This window comes from Cervus elaphus, chromosome 12 (assembly GCF_910594005.1).
Source record: "Cervus elaphus chromosome 12, mCerEla1.1, whole genome shotgun sequence".
NCBI lineage: Eukaryota > Metazoa > Chordata > Mammalia > Artiodactyla > Cervidae > Cervus > Cervus elaphus.
The window spans coordinates 48190711-48209748 of NC_057826.1; the positions used below are offsets into that span (position 1 = coordinate 48190711).

Consider the following 19038-nt stretch of genomic DNA (forward strand, 5'->3'; position numbering starts at 1 on the left):
AAAGCTGTGAGAGCCAGGTGTGGAGAGGCTGAAGCTGCCGGGGCATTTCCGCCCAAACTCAGAGTCCCTTTGTGCTGATGACTTCTCACTTCAAGTGAGCTTTGTGGCCCAGGGAGCCCTCTCAGGATGGGAGCTGGGGTGACTGGCGAGTATAGTCCTCAGGGGCAGTCCTGGCGTGAGACTTGAAAATATAGCTTCACCCCTCCTGTCCTTCAGATAGTTCATTCTGGGGGGCATTGAGCATGCTTCTTGAGGGGCCCATTGCAGGCAGCATCTGTCTCATCAGCATGCCCTAACAGTGGCTTCCTCCTTCTCCTCTATTTCACTCTTCCTGCTACCTCATTCCTGCTTCCAGGGGTCCCCAGTCCTGTCTCAGGCTCTACTCTCAGGCCAACCCAAACCAAGGCAGCCCCTCTAAAGGCTCAAACCAAGAGGCCTCTTGCCAGCTGCCCTCCCCCACCCCATCTTTCTTCCCAGCATAGCTTCTCCACTTCAGCCAAACACACCACTCTGCTTTGTCGGTTTCTTCCTGCTTCCTATCTTTGTGAATGCCCTTCCACTCTCCCTGTCACCCACATTCACTGCATCCTCCCAGTGTGATGCCCAGGAAAACCCGTGATGCTGCTTTCCCTTCTATGGCCGATCCTGTGTTCTGCTTCCTTCCTTGTATGTCACTGACACCCCACAGCACTTCTCCTCTGCATCACGGTCCCCATGCACACAAAATCTGGTGGAAAAAAAAGGTGATTTTTATCTATTCTCCCTCCTGAATATTCTCCTTTGGCAAGTTGCTGCAGTGGGCCAAAAAGTCTCTTTCTACAGGCCTAATAACAACATCCAAGGGAGCAATAAAAATAAAGGGAGGATGCCTTTCAAAATTTCAGAAGCTTAGCCTGGGGCGGGTGGGAGTTCATTTTCAGCTGAAGTTGAAATGGCTTGAACTGCAGCTTGACAGTAGCAGCCTCAAAAGCAATTTCTCTAATAAACGGATTTCTGCCCTGCATCTCTTTTTGCCCCCAACAGCTCCCCTTATTTTTGTTATCAGGAAAAACCTGCCTGAAGTCAGGGTCAGTTGCTGATTAAATCTTTTTAGACTATTAACTAATATGTACTGTCTACTTTGTACAGCTCCTTACACAGGGGTCTATTGGAGAAGTGGGTTAGTGATATTCTGTGTCATGAACTACTTATCTTTTGTATGTGTGTTAGTCTTGTCTGACTCTTCGACCCCATGGACTGTAGCCTGCCAGGCTCCTCTATCCATTGGATTCTCCAGGCAAGAATACTGGAGTAGGTTGCCATTCCCTTCTCCAGGGGATCTTCCTGACCCAGATCCATCAGAAGATTCCCTGGTTCTTCCTGACAGCTCTCAGGGATCCGCCTCCTTCTCCCTTGGTTGGTGCCCCCTGCTTCCTCAGCCCCAAGTGAGGGCATTTCACTTTCTTCTTCTGGCACCTGATCTGGCCTTTATTCTCCTTTGCCTTCTACTTCCAGCCCCTCCTCCTGCTGCCAGTGGGGGCATTTCCACTGAAAAGTGCCATCGTTACCTCACAGTCCGTGGAAACTTCAGCATCTCTCATTAAAAACTCATGCCTATTTAGGGTGCTCCAAGCCACCAGCCTGGAAACCTCAGCTTTGTGTTTGCCCTTTCCACTCTCCCACTGCACACACTTGCTCCCCAAGTCCTCAGGGTCTTCTCTGGAAATTTTTTCTTTCCTATCCCTCCCTGCTGCAACTCCCCCCCATCACTTGTCTGGTTCCTGTCTGCCATCCCAAGTTCCCAGGGTCATCTAAGTACCCTCTGTCAGATGCAAGTTCCATTCCAAACATTTTGAGATGTCCAAGTATTGTGTGGGTAACTTGAGCCCCCTCACCTTGGTAGTGAGTGCCTTTTCTGCCATCTGGCCCCATCACCCTACCTAGTATGCATCCAGTGACCCCCAGAAGGCAGCCTCCATTTGGAAAAAGCTGGACCACACTCTGAACAGTGTTCACACACCCCATCCACACGAGTGTCTTCCTGGACTCACCTGCACCTGGATCCATGATTTCTAGGATAGCTCAACTTCCCACTTCCTCCAAAGAGACTCTTTGACCATGGCTGCTTCCTTTGGATAAGTAGACTCCAAATCTCCCCCACCACCCCATCAATATTACTTTAAATATTTATTTATTGAGGAATAATTGACCTATGGCACTTCATTAGTTTCTGGTGTACAATATAATGATTCAATATTTGTATATATTACAAAATGGTCACCCAAATAAGTCTAGTTAGCATCTAGTTACAAAAGATTTTTTCCCTTGTGATGAAAACTTTTAGGATATAATCTCTAAGCAGCTTTCAGCTATGCTGTTTTTGTTCAGTTGCTCATTCATGTCTGACTCTTTGTGACCCCATGGACTGCAGCACGCCAGGCTTTCCTGTCCTTCACCATCTCCCGGAGCTTGCTCAAACTCATGTCCATTGAGTCGGTGATGCCATCTGGTCCTCTGTCGTCCCCTTCTCCTCCTGCCTTCAGTCTTTCCCAGCATCAGGGTCTTTTCCAATGAGTTTGCTCTTTGCATCAGGTGGCCAAAGTATTGGAGCTTCAGCATCAGTCCTTCCAATGAATATGCAGGGTTGATTTCCTTTAGGATGGACTGGTTTGATCTCCTTGCAGTCCAAGAGACTCTCAAGAGTCTTCTCCAACACCACAGTTCAAAAACATCAGTTCTTTGGCTCTCAAATATGTAATCCAGTATTGTTAACTATAGTCATCATGCTCTACATTACATCCCATGACTTATTTTATGACTGAAAGTTTGTACTTTTTATTCCTTTCACCCCCTTCATCCTTTTCAACCACCCCTCAGTTCTGCCACTCAGTAACCGCCAATCTGTTCTCTGTATATATGAGCTTGCTTTTCAGTTAGTTTTTTCAGATTCACATATAAGAGAAATCATATAGTCAGTGCTTGTTTTTCTCTGACTTAATTTCACTTAGCATAATGTCCTCAAAGTCCATTCATGTTGTTGCAAATGCCAGGATTTCCTTCTCTTTTTACAGTTGAATGATACTCCATTGTATGTTTAAACCACATTTTCTTTAGCCATTCATCCATCAAGGACATTGAGGTTCCTTCCACAGCTTGGCTACTGTAAATAATTCTGCAGTGGCATTGGGGGTACATAAATCTTTTCAAGTTAGTGTTTTCATTTTCTTTGAATAAATACCCAGAAGTGGAATTGTTGGATTTTATGGTAGTTCAATTTTTAATTTAGGGGGAAGCTTCATACTGTTTTCCATAGTGGTGGCACCAACTTACATCCCCATATCCTTACCTATACTTGTTATCTCTTATCCTTTTCACACCTATTCTGAACAGATGTGAGATGATAACTCATTGTGGTTTTTGATTTGCATTTCCCTGATGGTTGGTGATGTTGAGTACCTTTTCACCTACCTGTTGACCATCTGTACATCTTCTATGGAAAAATGTCTATTCAGATTCTCTGCCCATTTAAAAATCAGATTGTATTTTTGCTAGAGTTGTATGAATTCTTTATATATTTTATGTTGATTCCTTATCAGATATGATTTGCAAGTGTTTTCTTGCATTCACTATTACTTTTAAAGTTTTTTTTGTTACTTTATTGAATTTTAAAGTGTCTATTCATTCCATATGTCAACATACATTACTTATTAAGCACAGGTGGTGTGCTATTCCATATCTGTTTTCTTAGGTAATCTTCACAACATGGTGGAGTGGGTATCCTCCTATTTCACAGATGAGAAAACTCCCACAGCTGGTTAGCGTCATTCTGCAGTTTCCCATGGAACGGGCCTCAACAATGCACCAGAAATCTGACCGCTAATCCCAGTTCTACTGCCATCAGCTGTGTGGCCTTGGGCATCTCACTTCCCGGCCTCTCTAACAGAGACGGACATTTATTCTTGGCGACCTCTCCATCAGTATTTCTAGACTTAATAGGTGCTCAGTAAATACTTGTAGATTTGGTTGTGGTAGGAGAAAAGTTATACACTAAAGTTTCTGACTAGGTCGGGGAGAAAAAGGCTGCCTGGAAGGGCAGGGAGAAAAGGGGCCGTGGGCAAGGGACAGAAGGGGAATCGGGGGTGCGAAACAGGCAAGGCTGCCAGGAATTTGGAACGGCCGAAGCTCCAAGGCGAAAAGTTACGGGGGAAGGCGGAGGGGAGGTGGGGGGACATTCCGATCTGGGGAAGGGTGAGGAGAAAGCGTTGCTGGAGAGGAGTGTGAGGCCCGACGGGGTGGGGTGGGGAAGAGGTGCTGGCAGAGGGGCGGGCGCGTCCCGGGCCGAGCCGGGGAGGGGCGGTGTCGGGGTGCGGGGAGACGTGTCCCGAGGGCCGGGGCGGCTCAAGGGGAACCGGGAGGGCGCGCCAGGCGGCTGCAGAGGGCGGGGCGGGCCGGCCGGGAATGGGGCAAGGGGGCGCCGGCCCCTCCTCCCCGGGGGCGGGCAGGCCGGCGGGGCGGGGCCCGGGCTCGCCCGGCCTCTAGGCGGCGCCGCGGACTCTGCACTCGAGCCGGGCTCTGCTGGAGGCGGCGGGAGCGGGACCCGGTAGGCAGCGGTAAGTGAGCCGAGAGCGGGTGCGGGGACCAGGGGCCGAGGTGTCGCCGTGGGCGGCGGGACCTGGAGGGGCTCGGGTCCGCCGTCCGAGCCCCGCGCCGCGCAGTTTGTGCAGCGTCTCCCCTGGGGCTGGAAGGTGCGCCCCAGGCTCCCGCGCGCGCGCCTGGCCGGGAGGCGTGCAGCACAGACGGTCGGGTTCCTGGGGGCCCGCGTTGGGGCCCCGGGCGAGGGAGGGGCTCCGGAACCGCCGTGCAGCGAAGGGCGCCTGGCAGCCTTAGCACCCCTTGCCTCGACCCTCGGTCTTGAGTGACAGCTGCGAGTGAGCTAGGGTTCCTCCCGGACTCAAACGAGCACCTCTGTCCCTGTCCGACCCTGTTTTTCCTTTATTTCGGGCCGTGCTGGTCCCAACCATCCCTCGAAAAGAAAGGGCGGGTGGGCGTCTCCCTCTCCTTGGCGTTCCCGGTCCAGGCAAGTCGTCCTGAAAGCCCCCGCCTCGCGTACAGCACACATCCTAGCTTTCCAGGGGACTTTTCCAAGTTGCATCACTGTTTGGCCTCTTCACAGGTGCTTGGCTGTCATGCTGGAGTTAGTTACACAGGATTTTTAAAACTTTGTATATTTACTCGGTTTATACCCCTTCACCCCAAGGCTGCCGTACCTTTCCAACGCTGCTCGCAACGCACTGTTCAAAACACGTTGGGAATTCTTTGGGGTATTGGTTCTCAAAGTTGGCTGCACATATGGAGAGTTTTGAAAAATTGCGGTGCCTTCCTCCCACCTCTAGAGATCCTGAGCTGGGGCGCAGCCTGAACAATGGCGTTTAAAACGCCAGGTGATTCTAATGTGCTTTGGGGGGCGTGCTTTTTGCATTACTACCAGAGGAGGTCTTCTCAGCTGCTCTTGATTCCGCCTTCTGTAAACCGCCCCTCTACCTGAAGAACCTGTGGACTGGTGCTTTCCGACTTATGGTGGCTTTTTCTGGGGTTCCCTTTGCTTCTGCCCCTCTGTTAACAGAAAATACTGCACTTTCTGCCAAGGAGATGGGAGTGTAGGGATTAAAGTCATGAAGTCCTTGCAAGAGTCAGTAGGGTTGTCTTATTCAGGGAAACTAAGTGATAGTTTGACTTGTCCTGTTTGGAAAGGATTTCAGATTAAAAGGAGGAAACATAATTTAAGAATCTGTCAGCTTTTGGAGATCCTCTGGCACAAATAATGATTCTACATACATGTGGGGAAATCTTTTGAGAACACAAGATCGGTATTTTGTAGTTGATATGGTGTTAATATGTGTGTTAGGCTTCATTGTGTAGATTGGGTTTATTCTCAGTATGTGATTAGGCCCAGCAGATGTAAGTAAAAACAGTGTATATTTCTTGTTGATAGAATAATATCTGAGTTAGGGAATTGGTGCCTACAGTAGCATGATACATCTGAGGTGAGACCTTCACCTTGTTGAATGATTGTAAAAATGATAGGGAAATAGGACTAAGGAAATACTGAATATATGTATACATTGACTGAATTTGATCATATGTTTTCTTAAAATGTGTTATTGTGACAGTCTCCTGGGATCTTGGTTAATTTACTGTGGTACCTAAGTATGATGTTCGTATGAGATTCCCACCTGTCTGCTACCTGGCCACAAACCAGTGGATTTTATTTTTTTCTTAGGCGCTGGCCCTCTATATTACATTTGTATTTGTAGTGAGTTGACATCCTTTTAAGATAATGCCCTCCAGAGTTGGGGGAAAGTTTGTGTTCATTTCTAGTTTCCTAACGTGAGTCAAAAGAGCATTCATTTTGAAAAATACAAACTGTAGCATTGTTTTTTCTCTTTTTCCCACCTTCTTCCACCGCCATGCTCTGCTCCTATCACTGTTCAGTTGCTGCAAGTGGGGACGCTGTGGCCTCTGGCTTAATTGTCCTGTCTTGAGAATAGAGGTTATGTGGAGTGCATAGTCTCACAGGGTGGCCCCTGACCCGAAACCTCAACCTTTGGGGGAAAAAGACCATATGGAAAGTGTTTTCCTACTGTTGAATTTTTTTTTTTTTTTTGGACCAGGCCAACAAAATGAAACCCGTTATTGACTGGTTTAACTTACTAACCTTGTGTCCATTTGGAGGTGGGCGGATGTTCATTTGAGGATACTGTTGAACTCTTAGTGTCTGAAAAATTGCACCTGAACAGCAATAAACTGTGACTATAATGGTACATTCTGGGAAAAAAGAAAAAGTATATGTAAATATGGACCTAAACAGATTTATGTAAACATTTCTCTCTTTGGAGTAGCAGCTCTAATATTCTAGAAGTTAGAAGAAAGTTAAGTGAAGAAAGAGTTAGTGAGGGTCTTTATTTAGAGAAAGGATATGTGTTATTTTGGAAGAGTGATTTTTGATTTGTGTTAGGAATAGACTGCCCTATTAGCTTCTTTTTTCTTTTCCCTTCAAGTAGGGACAGTTAATTTGCTTGTACCATGGGGTGGGAGGTCGTTAAAGAATTTAATGGCCTCCTTAACTTCCTCAACGCCCCCCCCCCCATCCCAACCCATTTATCTAAGAGATGCCATTGACGCTTTTTAAAAAACACAACTGATTTTGTGCTTTTTCTTTCTTTTCTTCCCCTGATCCTGGCACTAAAGGGCAGTGAAATGGCTGAGAGGTTGGCATCAGAGAAGAAAAACAAAGTTCAAGGGGAATTTAAAATTGGGTAATTTCCCCTGAATGTCCAAGTACTTACTTTATTCTGTCACATGACATTGCTGTTATCAAGAAACAAATTATGCCATGAAAATCCTGAAAGTGGAAAAAAAATAAAAAGGGGATTTGATGGGACCAGCACCAGGATTTCTTGTTTTCACACAGGGGGAGTTTATTGGAGTTTTCAGTCAATCATCCCAGTCCAACTCCCCTTTCCCTTTCTTCTTAGCCACTGTCTTCTGTTCCTAAACCAATATCCCTGGGGGAGAGAGAGCATCATCTTAAATTTCATATCAAATTTTTGTTTCATTGCTTTATTCACTCTTTTAACAAATTTAGTTCTTATAAAGTCCCCCCTCTTGGCATAGTTCTGTAGTGCTTGCTGGGTGCTAGGTAAACAGGATACAGTCCATGACTTATGGAGCTTGAAATCTGGTGGAGATGTAAATCAGGGTTGATAGTGAGCTGGGAACTCTTACCCTCATGATGAGTGTGAAGAACCTTGGGGACAGCTGGGTACCGCCTGGCTGACATCACCTGGATAGATAGATACCTTCTCAATTCATTAGCACAGCAGGCACAAGAAAAGTTTTTCTTAGGTTTAAGTTATGTTAAGTTCCTATGTCAAGTTTAACCAATTTCAGATACTTTTCTGATGGACGAGAGGGAAGGGATACACAGGTCATGCCAAGGGGCAGTGAGGAAAGAGGAGGCATGATTCCGGCGGATGAAATTTGCTTACGGAGTACTTAGTCAAGCAGTGTAGGGATATCATCTGGGGTGGTGAAGCTGGCGGGGAATGTGACTGGATCCAGTTTTGGCGTGTTGGTAACTGGCAGCCGAAGCTTAGTGAGTAGAGGCCACTTCTGTGCACAGAGCTGGGAGGAGGGTACAGCAGCCATTGTGAGACGTTACAGAAAAACTCGAAGGAACTTTTTGGCCAACCTAGTACTTTACGAGCAGGTGGTTTGCTTCTTGTCTATGGCTCCGTCCAGCGTGTAGATGTCGGTTCTTTATCATGCTCTTGTTCCTTTGCTCCGATTCCTGGGACGGACAGGAAATGACTTCACAGTGTTCTCTTTGGGAAAGTGATTTCCAAACTGCTGACCCACGGGGCTAATAACCCCAGGGTTGCAAGAGGAGTCACATTTGTTGACTGTCTGCCTTTCACATGTCAGGTAGCCAGCTGGGTCCTTGGGCTCTGTCTCTAAAACCCATATGTTCCCGAGAGGGAGGTGGCAGCAACCTCATTTTACAGATGAGGAAACTGAGGCCCAAAGAGATACTGGGGAGCTAAGATGCTCGGAAGCCATGGTAGAGCGGAGGTTTGAGAGCACCCAGTCTGCCTGAATTCAAAGCTGAGCCTTTCCACTGCTCCTTGTGCCCCTAAAGCAGAACTGACTGAGAAATTATATTTCATGTGCTTTGTTTTTCTAACACCACAGTCTCCTTAGATCTGGATTGATTTACTGTTTTCCTCTACAAGACGATGTGTAATATTAGACTGAAGATCGCTGTGGTCTCGTCATCTCGAGGGGAATTTTATGAAATCCTATTTTTTCTGGCTTTTTAAATGGAGAGGATAGATGAGTCTGTTTAGAAATGCTCTGAATAGATCCCAAATCCTGGGTTAGAGGGACATCATCTGCACATTTCTTCAAGTTCTGCAAACCTCTGAATTTCTGGAGATAATTGGTTGTTGGGTAAGAGATTAAAAACACAATTCAGTGTTGAACATTCTGGAGCAAAGCAAAGCTGTGCACATTCAATTCCTGTTTATGTGGTACTCGCAACAGAAACAAAACTTTGCTGCATTGTAATTACCTCAAGCTTTTAAAATTACAGGTGAGAAGGTTTTAGAGGTGCATGGAGCTGTAATCAGGAGAGGTGAGTTGAAAACAGGGTTACTGTGTGAGTGTCCATTACTGCAGTGGACTTTAGCTTTATATTTCACCCTAAGAAGGATTGGTTCGGTGGAGAGGGTCGTCTTGGAGTTAGTGTTTGGGATTAGAGCACAGAGCATTGGTTGTGAAGGTGGAATATTCCAGCCAGCCTGCCCATAGCCTCTTGTTTATAGGGCAGATTCTATCCCCTGCTGCCCAATCACAGGACTTTCTGCTTGCCTTTGGTAGAGTCCATAATGGCTCAGGCTGTTACTTGGTAGTTTTCTTAAATCTATAAAGCTGCTTTATTATTAATATTTTTTCACTCTTGCTTACCTCTCTTTCCAGAGGACTGAGGCAAAATGATTCAGATTTTCTAGTTTTGGCTTCAGTCATTCTTTTGAGTTTTACCTCTGATCCCCCCTGGCTTTCTTGCCCCGAATTTTGCTGCCTGTGAAACAGGCACTCTGTTTTCCCTTGCAGATTGGAGTCCATTCAGGGAAGAGGACCCCTGAGACTAAGACTCCTTCCACAGATCCAGCGATGTTTGTATTGTTGGTCCCGTTTTTTTCCCAGGTGAGGGACCTGGTGAGGTCTGGCGTTTGCAGATTCCAGTTCAGAGTTTGAGCTGCTCTAACGGCTGTCCTGTTTTGATTTTATTTCAGAGGGAAAAGAAATGGTCCAATTTTCAAAGTTATAAAGAGGTTCTAGGATATTCTATGAACTAATCCATATCCTTGAGCTTGTTTTAGCTGTATTACAGATAGCTTTTTGTAAAAAAAAAAAAAAGAGAGAAAAAATTGCTTCTCCACTATTTTTGCCTATGAGATTTTTATCCTCCTTATTAAAACAGTGACTTACTCAGAATTCCACAGCAGCAACTGAAAAGTTGATTAGCCTCTCTCCTTGCCCTAGTCAAATATCAAAAACCTGGAAAGTTTACTGAGAGTGGTGATTACAGTAAAAGCTTTCGGAGTTGGAGAGGAACTGATAGAGAAAGAATGGAAGGAAGGAGATAAGAGAGAGTAGTTTGCAAAGGGCTGGCTGGAGTTTACCAAATTTAAGATTTTTTCCGACTTGTGATCTTCAGGTTTGGGATTTGAGCACCTTTGTCCCATTTGTAGTCAGAGCAGCTCAGCCCTCAGCCCTAACTTGTCTGCATTGCCCTGAGCCACCCATAGGTGTTTTTTTTTTTATTTGGTGGGGGTGGTGGTGGTGGAAGGAAGTGTAAGGTTAGAGGGAGAGAGGAAGTAGTGAAGAGGGTTAGGGAAGAGGTTACCTAGTTCATCAGGTCTGGTCTGCTCAGGGTACCACCACCTCTTGCTAAGGGTCTGGATAACTGCAGTGAGCCCAGTGTCCTGGATGTGAGGCAGCTGCTGCTGCTGCTAAGTCGCTTCAGTCGTGTCCGACTCTGTGCGACCCCATAGATGGCAGCCCACCAGGCTCCCCCGTCCCTGGGATTCTCCAGGCAAGAATACTGGAGTGGGTTGCCATTTCCTCCTCCTTCCTCCAGGGGATCTTCCCAACACAGGGATCAAATCTGAGTTTCTTCCTTCTGCCTTGCAGGTGGGTTCTTTACCACTGTGCCATCTGGGAAGCCCCGACTTCTCAGGAGGACTGTCCAAATCAGTGATTTACATAATAATAGCAAATGCTTCTGGAGCGTCTGCCTCCAGCCCTGTCTGAGAGTGTTCAACCTAACAACTCTGTGGGATGGATGCCATCATAAACCCACTTTACAGGTGAGGGAAGAGAGGCCATGAGAAACTAGGTCACTTGTCAGATTTGTGCACCTGCCAAGTGGTTGGATCAGGGGTTCAAATTCTCCTGACCCTGGGCTGTGCTTCTCTGGTTACTGCACGGCCTCTTCATTCATCCCCTCAATTCACCGCTCATTCATTTCTCCACAGACTGTTGACTGCTTGCAAGTCTAATTGCTTTATCTCAGCAGTTAGAACACGGTTAGTGCCCTTTGCCAACATGTTGGAGGAAGCACCCTCCTGCCCCCCCAAAAACCCTGTAAACAAACCTGCAAAGAGGAGGGATCTCTTGACTGACCTTGCATCCCTGTGTCTTGCAGGAAGTAGATGCTTGATAAAGTTTTGTAGGAGGAAGGATGTATGTCACTCAGCCCATTGAAACGTGACATCTTGTATTTCATGTCTCTCTACCAGTATCAGTGTTTTCTAAACAGAAGAATAGATGAGTGCTAAGAACAGTGAGAATGTGGGGGGTTCTTTCACCAAAATAATTGGGGAATTCTTGATAAAAGCATATTTTAAAAGTATTTCAGACTCTCATGATCAGAGATATGCTGTTTGTGTTCATGCTTAAAGCATTTATTATTCAAAGGGCATGCCTACTCCCATGCAGATTTCTTTGTGAGTCAAGGAGGCCCTCAACCTTCCAGGCATTGCTGAGACTGTTCTTGCCAGCAGAGTGTATTTTCTTTGGAGTTGAGAATCAAACCCTGGGAGTGTTCAAGCCCATGTCCATCTTCCTAGGGCAAAGCATAGTTTTAATATTTTCAATACACAAGCTGGTAGAAGATAGATCTGCCTCTGGTCTTCTCATTCTGTCTCCCTACTGTAGGGTGAAGGTGTAGGGGGTGTCTCACCTGCTTGACTTGGAAGTCACATTGTCCCTCACAAGGAGTGTGGTGTTCTGGGCAGGTTCCTCATCCATTTCAGGGCTGTTACCTCATCTCTAAGATGGTCATATAACTCTTATATTGTAGAGCTGTGAGGGCCATATCTCTCTGACATAGTACAGTGGCTCTCAAATGCATTTGGCAGTATCTAGAGACATCCTGGTTGCCAATGACCTGGGGGTAGTGGTGGCTACTGGCCTCTAGGAGGTAGAGGCCAGGGATGCTGCTAAATTCCTTACAATGCATGGGATGGCCCACCAGTGAATACTTGTGTGTTAGTTGTTGGTTGTGCCTGACTCTATGCAACCCCATGGACTGTAGCCCATCAGGCTCCTCTGTCCATGGAATTCTCCAAGCAAGAATACTGGAGTGTGTTGCTATTTCCTTCTCCAGCGGATCTTCCCAACCCCGGTCTCGAACCCCGGTCTTCTGCATTGCAGGTGGATTCTTTACCATCTGAGCCACCAGGGAAGCCCCATAAAGACTTATCCAGCCCCAAAAGTCAGTGGTGGGAGGCTGAGAGCCCTGGCAGGGTGGCATGTCTAAACCCCCATGGTAGCTTTTAACATCTCTTATCAAAGAGAGCTGTTGACCAGAGGCAAAGAGTCATGCTTTCTTAAGAGGGGTGGAGGGAATGGAATTCAACTTTTTGTGGGTGCTTCTGGGTTACCCCACAGGTGTCCCAGAAATGTAGGAAGAGCTGCTTTTCTCTCCATTAAACTGCTCCTTAGCTTCATTTGTAATTGCGTGCATCTATTTACATATAAATATACATATAGATTTACATATACATAACTTATATGCTTAAAAAAAAAAATCCCTGAAAGTCTCAGAGTTTAAACCTGGCTCCTCAGGAAGACAACAGCGTGGGGTACGGAGTAAAAGCTGCACCCCCTGTGTGGCCTGAGGTCAACTGCAGACCCTGGGCAGCTTGCCTTTCTCCCCAGGAAAGGACAGGTAATTGCATCGCCCTCCTGTTTTACCACGCTGTTCCAAGGACTAAGAGAATAAATCAGAATACATGAAGATAACTCTGTCCAAATGAAGTAGTTCTACAGACATGTGATTTTGAATGTGGTTTTTCCAGAGAACTTGGTGCATAAGTGGTCACTTAGGAAATGCCACTGAAAAGGGATTAGGGCTCAACAGCCAAGGGATGTCTGTGTTGTGGGCAGAGTGGGAACCAGGCCCAGAAAGCATTCGGGTGGCAGAGTGTACGATTCTGACTCTGGGTTTGGGTGTAAGCTCCCCGCTGTGCTCCCTCTGGGTTCCTGCTTTGGCTTTTCCCCTGTTTGCCTGCTGACCCTGGGGCAAGCTCCTGGACCGCCTTGTGGTTGGGTTTCCTCACCTGTAGCGTCAGGCTAATGATAACACCACCTACCTGAAGACAGGTGTGGGGGAAGTGATGTAGTCTTAAGAAGTGCTTAGTGTTCTTGGGAGTTTCAGCTCAAAAAATGAGTTATTAGTAAAATAATATTATGTATTACTTTGCTTGTGTATTTGCACTCAGGTGAGGAAGCTTGTGTATTTGCACTCCTGGGTTATTATTTTGCTTTTATTATTTATTATTTATTACTTTGCTTGTGTATTTGCACTCCTGGGTTAGGAGCTGAAAGGATTTTTCTGAAATTCCTGTTATTTTCTATTTTGTTATGGTAAAACTCATACAGTGTATAATTGACCATTTTAGCCAGTTTAAAGTGTTCAGGTCAGTGACATTAAGTACATTCAGAGCATTGTGCAACCACCACCATTAATTCCAGGGCTTTTTCATCACCCGAGAGGGAAACCCTGTACCCATTAAGCTGTCATTTCACGTTCCTCTCTCCCAGGCTCCACCAGTCTACTTTTTGTCTCCTTGAAACTGCCTACCTGGCTATCTTAAATAGGATCATACAACATGTGGCCTTTTTGCCCTGGCTTCTTTCGCTCAGCATCATGTTTTCTGGGTCCATCTATGCACTGTAGTGAGCCTCAATTCTTCATTCCTTTTATTTGGTGTCTTTGTAGAGTAACCCAAGCCTCAGTTTCATCAGACCTGTTCTATCACATCATGTCCTGTTTTCAAGTTTTAGAATATCTTTCTTCATTAATTTGGGTCCTTTTTGGCTAGCCTTAATTTTCCTACTTTTTCTGTCCAGTGATTCTAATGACCCTTGAAATGAATCTTGGAATTAACACTGTCATGCTGGGTTCTCCACGCTGCTGGGGACTAGATATTATTTTTTATTTCTGCTGAAGAATTAGCAGCCAGGGCACACACCAGCCCCGAGTGGTGCTTCATTTCCCCGGGACAGCATTGCAGATTTAAAAAAACAAGTGTCTGGAAAACACCCACCAGGCCTTTTTCTTCCTCCCAGTAAAAAGCTTTCCACATGAGAAGTGGCCCTCAATTAAGTCGTTTAATAAAAACCTCCCTCTGTTTTAAAGCTTTCTGGGGAAGTGTTTACATTTAATGCCACTGCAGGCTTCTAAATGAGGAGCTGTGGAGTGAGGGATCCTTAACCTGTGACTTTAATAATATCCTTCGCTTTAGATTTCCAGGTGGCGGCCCTGGGCCAGATTTGTAGCGTGTCATTGACCCAGACAATCTGGATTCTCTCCTCCCCCACCCCTTCAGCCACCCAAGATGGAAGATTTCAGAGAAGCCCGAAGCCCCATAGAGATGTAAAACTAGCTCCTGGAGAGAGACTAGAGTGAAAGGAGATGGTGTGTCAACGCCCGCCCCCCACCAAACCCCCACCTTTCCTGCACTTCTGAGTTTAGTAACAGGGTGGGGGCTTCAGTAAGAAGAGGTTGAAGCATTTAGGAGAGCAGCTCAGGGCTCTGAGATGCCGGGCCCTTCAGGCAAGGCCTCTAGCCAGGCCTCAGCATTCTTGGGTTATGGCCGTGTCCCTTCACTACTGAGGAGACTGTTCTTTTTGCTTTGTTTCTGGAGTGGTGAGCAGGCCCTGCCTAGAGGAAGCAGGATGTTGGCAGCTTTAGGGGGGGCTTACAAGCTCCTTTTGTGGGAAACAAATTTATCCCAGAGGAGTGTCCAGGGAAAAGCTGTGTCCTGAAATAAAGGACATCTCTAGGATGGCCTTCCCACTCGGCTTCTTTCCTGGGGAGCCTCATCGAGCTGGCCGAGGACAGGCTGGTAGGGAAGCCCAGAGTCCCTGGCACATGTTGGGATTTGCAGAGGCTGCAGGGCCTGGAATCTGGCCCTGGACTGCCCAGGTCCACTTCTGCCTCTGGGGTTCTATGTTGTATGAGTGAATCTGTATAGAGTGCTTGGAACAGGTCTGCCTAGAGAGGGATATGCGTGTATGGTCTTATTACTCTGACACTTTCCTTTTGTGACTCTCACTTAGACTTGGGGAATGCTCCTTATTGTCAGAGCTAATTCACCTCCATGCCCAGCAGGCTTGTGCAATCCATGGGAGAGGGTGAGATCACAGGACCCTTCAAAAAAGCATGACGTGTGGATGGGGAAATCATGCTTGATGAACCTATTACGTTCTTTGAGGGAGAAAATAAATGTGGGAAGAAGGGCAAACCAGTGGATGTAATTTATTTAGATTTCCCAAAGACCTTTGAAGACTTCATGCCAAAAGTTATTAAATATGAGTCTCCCACACCTCTGTGTGTGGTGGTGAATGTGAGGAGGAGTGCAGTCGAAACCCACCTTCTCTGTCCTCCTTGATAAAAGGAGAGGCAAGATGGTGAAATCACCACATTTGCTGGTGGGGTGGAATTCTTCTGTCTGTCTATTATCTTTTAAAGTCTTTATTGAATTTGTTGCAGTACTGCTTCTATTGTTTTTTATGTTTTTGGCTGCGAGGCTTGTGGGATCTTATCTCCCTGACCAGAGATCAATCCTGCACCCCTGGAATGGAAGGTGAAGTCTTAACCACTGGATTGCCAGGAAATCCCTAGAATTCTTTTAAAAGTAAAATTGAAAGAAGGCATTGGAGTTAAGCTATAGGAATTAACCTATAGTTAAACTATAGAAATATTTTTTTATTTTTATTAAAAAATTTTTTTTAGGTACTACATGGAGCTGTCAACCATAATTTTAAATAATTCTTTTGTGGTCATTGGTGCACCTGGGCAGCCAGGGGTTGGGGCTAGGAATTGTGTGTGTTGCTTCCTAGCACAGGTAACAATCATCTGCCTGGAGTATCATAGGTGCTCAGTAAACATATGTTGAGTGAGTAAATTAAGATTAATAGAACAAAGGAGTTCATTAAAAATAATTCAAGTTCTTTACAAAGAAGTTTCTAGTTTCTGTCTTTAAGAATACATTTGTAGAAGGAAGTAGATTTCACCATTAATAAGTATGAGAATCAGATCCTTAAATGCATAGATACTGAATTTCATCCCTTCTGTGATTTAACCCAGGGCAGTGAATGAATGAATGAAATGAACAGAAGCTTTGCCAGCATGGACTGCTCTCCTCCAGTAGAATTTAGGAAGCTTTGGGATTTGCTAGACTAAAAAGATACTTGTAGGAATGATTACTTTCATATTTTTCATTATGCTCAGCTTCCTGTGGGGCTACTGTGGTGCCTTACGTGTAGGAGTTCTCTGTACATGTATGAATGACAAATGAATTAAAATCTCCTTAAAATAAGCACAAATATTTTATTATTGCTTGATTACTTGGTGCCAGGCAAACTTACCATTACATTTGCTCTTAAGATGTTTGTATTAGGTTTTATTATATGATGTTGCTGCATAACAGACAATCCCTGATCTCAGTGCCTTACAACCACAGGGATTTATTTTTCTACTTAGTTGATCATTTGGCTTTGAGTCTGTTCCACATGTGCTTATTCTGGGACCTAGGGCATGCTCACCTTATGGCAAATGGCAGTAGCCTAAGAGGGCAGGTGGAAATGCATGATGCCTCTTGAGGCTTTGGCTCATAACCATTAGTCAACAGAAATCACATGGCCAAGCCAACATAAGTGCAGTGGGGAAGTAGACTCAGGCCATTCTCATGGGAAGTACTGCAAAGTCACATGGCACAGAAGGGGGACATATGACCCCATTATGTAGAGGAGTGGAGTGCAGAAAACAGTGATTGAGTCCATCACAATGATCAGGAGTGAATGCGAGGATGAGAAAAGCATGGGCCAAGCTGACCTTTTGGAAGTTTGCTCAGAATCATGCATGTTTGCCCAGGTGCCAGTCTGAGGCTCAGTAATCATTGTAAGTGACCCTGGCACTACTGACTTGGCTGAACGTCACCTCACATTCACTGACTGTGATGCTGCTCCTGGGAGCTCAGCTTATCTGCGGGAGGAGTGGAAGTGGTTGGTTGGGTTTTCTTCTGGTTATTAGTCCTGAGCTGACAGGCTGCCCACAGTGATGGCAGGAGTGACAGGGAGAGCAGAGAGGGCTGGAGACAGGCGATCCGCCTGCCCTTGGCCTGGCCCCCTGCCAGCATAGATCTGTGGGGATCAGCCTCACTCCTGCCTCTAATAGTCTGTGACAGTCTATTACCTTCACACACCCTGTCCCCATCTTATCCTAATAAGGACCCTGGGCCTTAGTTTCAGGAGCCCTCCTTTTACATTCAAAGAATGTGGAATGGGAGGTTGGGTGACATCTCTTCAGCCAGCCAGCTCATAAGTAGCAGATCTGAACTAGGTCATCCAGGTTCCAGTCTCAGGCTGTCCTTCCACACCCTGGTGACTGTCCCAGCCTAGCAGAGTCACGCCTGGCTCTAAGGCATTGGAGAACTTACGGCCCAGGGTGGCAGTGTCTACTCTTCTGAATGAGCAGGTGAGCCTGTGTCTCACTGCTGTGTCGCCGGTGAAGCAGGATGAAATACTGGCTGTCTTCGGGTCACCTTTTTGCAATGTGTCCTTATTTGGGGAAAGAGCTACTAGACTCTCCAAGGAAGAAAGCACTCTGGCCACTAAGAGAAAATATCCTGAGAACACATGGGGACTGAACCCCGGTGAAACCAAGGCTGTGAGGGAATAGATGCTTTCGTATGTGCCCTGGGTGGGATTGTAAGTCCAGAGGGTGGCTTTTTAGAGAACAGGTGGGTAGTGGGAATACTTTCACTTGCAAGTAAACAAAACTCAGTTAAAAATGGTTTAAATAGTAAGGCTCTTTATTATCTCATGTAAACAAGAAGTCCAAAGTTAGCACAGTTTTGGGGTTCATTAATGAAAGGCTCAGCCAAGTTTCCTCTTTGCCAACCTCAGTGTTTGACATTTGACCTCCAGCTTGGCTCCTTGTGTTCCCAACCACCATATCCTCGTACACAGGTGATGTGTGGTGTCCAGAGGCAGGAAGAGGAAACCAGAGAAAACCTTTGCTGGGAACCCCACCCCCAGAACTTCTCCCGTGCCCCACTGGCAAAACTGGGCCAGATGCCCACATCTCATCTGATGACTGGCATGGAGAGAGGGGGCTCCCATTGCTTGCTTAGACCAGTCTTAGGGTCCAGCTTTCTCAGAGCATGTGGGCACTGGGAGGAAAGGGGGCAGAAATGGAGCTTGGCTGGCCAGAAGGAAAGCGGCAGCTGCTGTGAGTAGGTAGCCCCTGGTGTTGGCCACAGCTTTTGTTTTCTTCCTCTCTGTTTCCCTTCCTTCCTCCTTCCAGCCTTCTCTCCTTCCTTGCTTCCCTCTCTTTCCCTCCCTCCTTCCCTTTCTTTCTCTCTTTTTTTCTAATATTATCTTTCAAAACTAAAAATGACTATACACATTCCTGCTACAGTTAGTAGTTTATCTTACGAATATACCTGCGAAAGTGTGCCGGCAAACATGCAAAGATATTCACTGCAGCATTGTAATAGAGTAACAGTAGAAATAACCTAAATGTCTTTCAGAGGGACTGGTTAAATGCCATGTAAGCACATTATGGAATTGAGCAAATGTGTGAGTACTGATACAGGAAAATTCATAAAATAGACTTTTTTTTTCTTAAAAAAAAAAAAGGTGCAGATTAGTTTAAGATCCCATTAAAAAAAAAGTCTCAATTCTTGGTTTGCGAATGTAAATCTCTGGAAAAAATCCTAAGAAACGTGCTTATTTTTGGGCTGTCGGATTGGTGGCATGGTTGGAAAGGAAATTTTCTTTTTCATTTCATGCCCTCCTTGACTGTTTGTATTTTATAAAAAAGCAGTATGAGTTAACCTTTGTAATAATAAAATGATAGTTTTCTCTAAGTATTCACAGGGGCTTAAGGAGAGTAAAACAAGGGCCCTAAATATGGTTGTG

At 45.9% G+C, this 19038-nt stretch overlaps 2 protein-coding genes across 3 annotated transcripts in view; one reads left to right on the forward strand and one right to left on the reverse strand.

The window, feature by feature from the left end:
- Positions 1–4039: 4039 nt before the first annotated feature.
- Positions 4040–11853, reverse strand: LOC122705643 (vegetative cell wall protein gp1-like). The gene is made up of 3 exons (XM_043921070.1): positions 11786–11853; positions 4181–4889; positions 4040–4063 (listed from the first exon to the last, which is right to left on the reverse strand). Exons 1-3 carry the CDS (start codon positions 11851–11853, stop codon positions 4040–4042), a joined length of 801 nt encoding a protein of 266 aa, XP_043777005.1.
- Positions 4443–19038, forward strand: part of CGNL1 (cingulin like 1) — a 170888-nt gene continuing 156292 nt past the window's right edge. Inside the window, exon 1 of one of the 2 annotated variants that reach the window (XM_043919010.1) lies at positions 4443–4589. The gene's annotated coding sequence lies outside the window, so the exon portion shown is untranslated. The remainder of the gene's footprint in view (positions 4590–19038) is intronic. The other variant, XM_043919011.1, reaches the window with a different exon arrangement.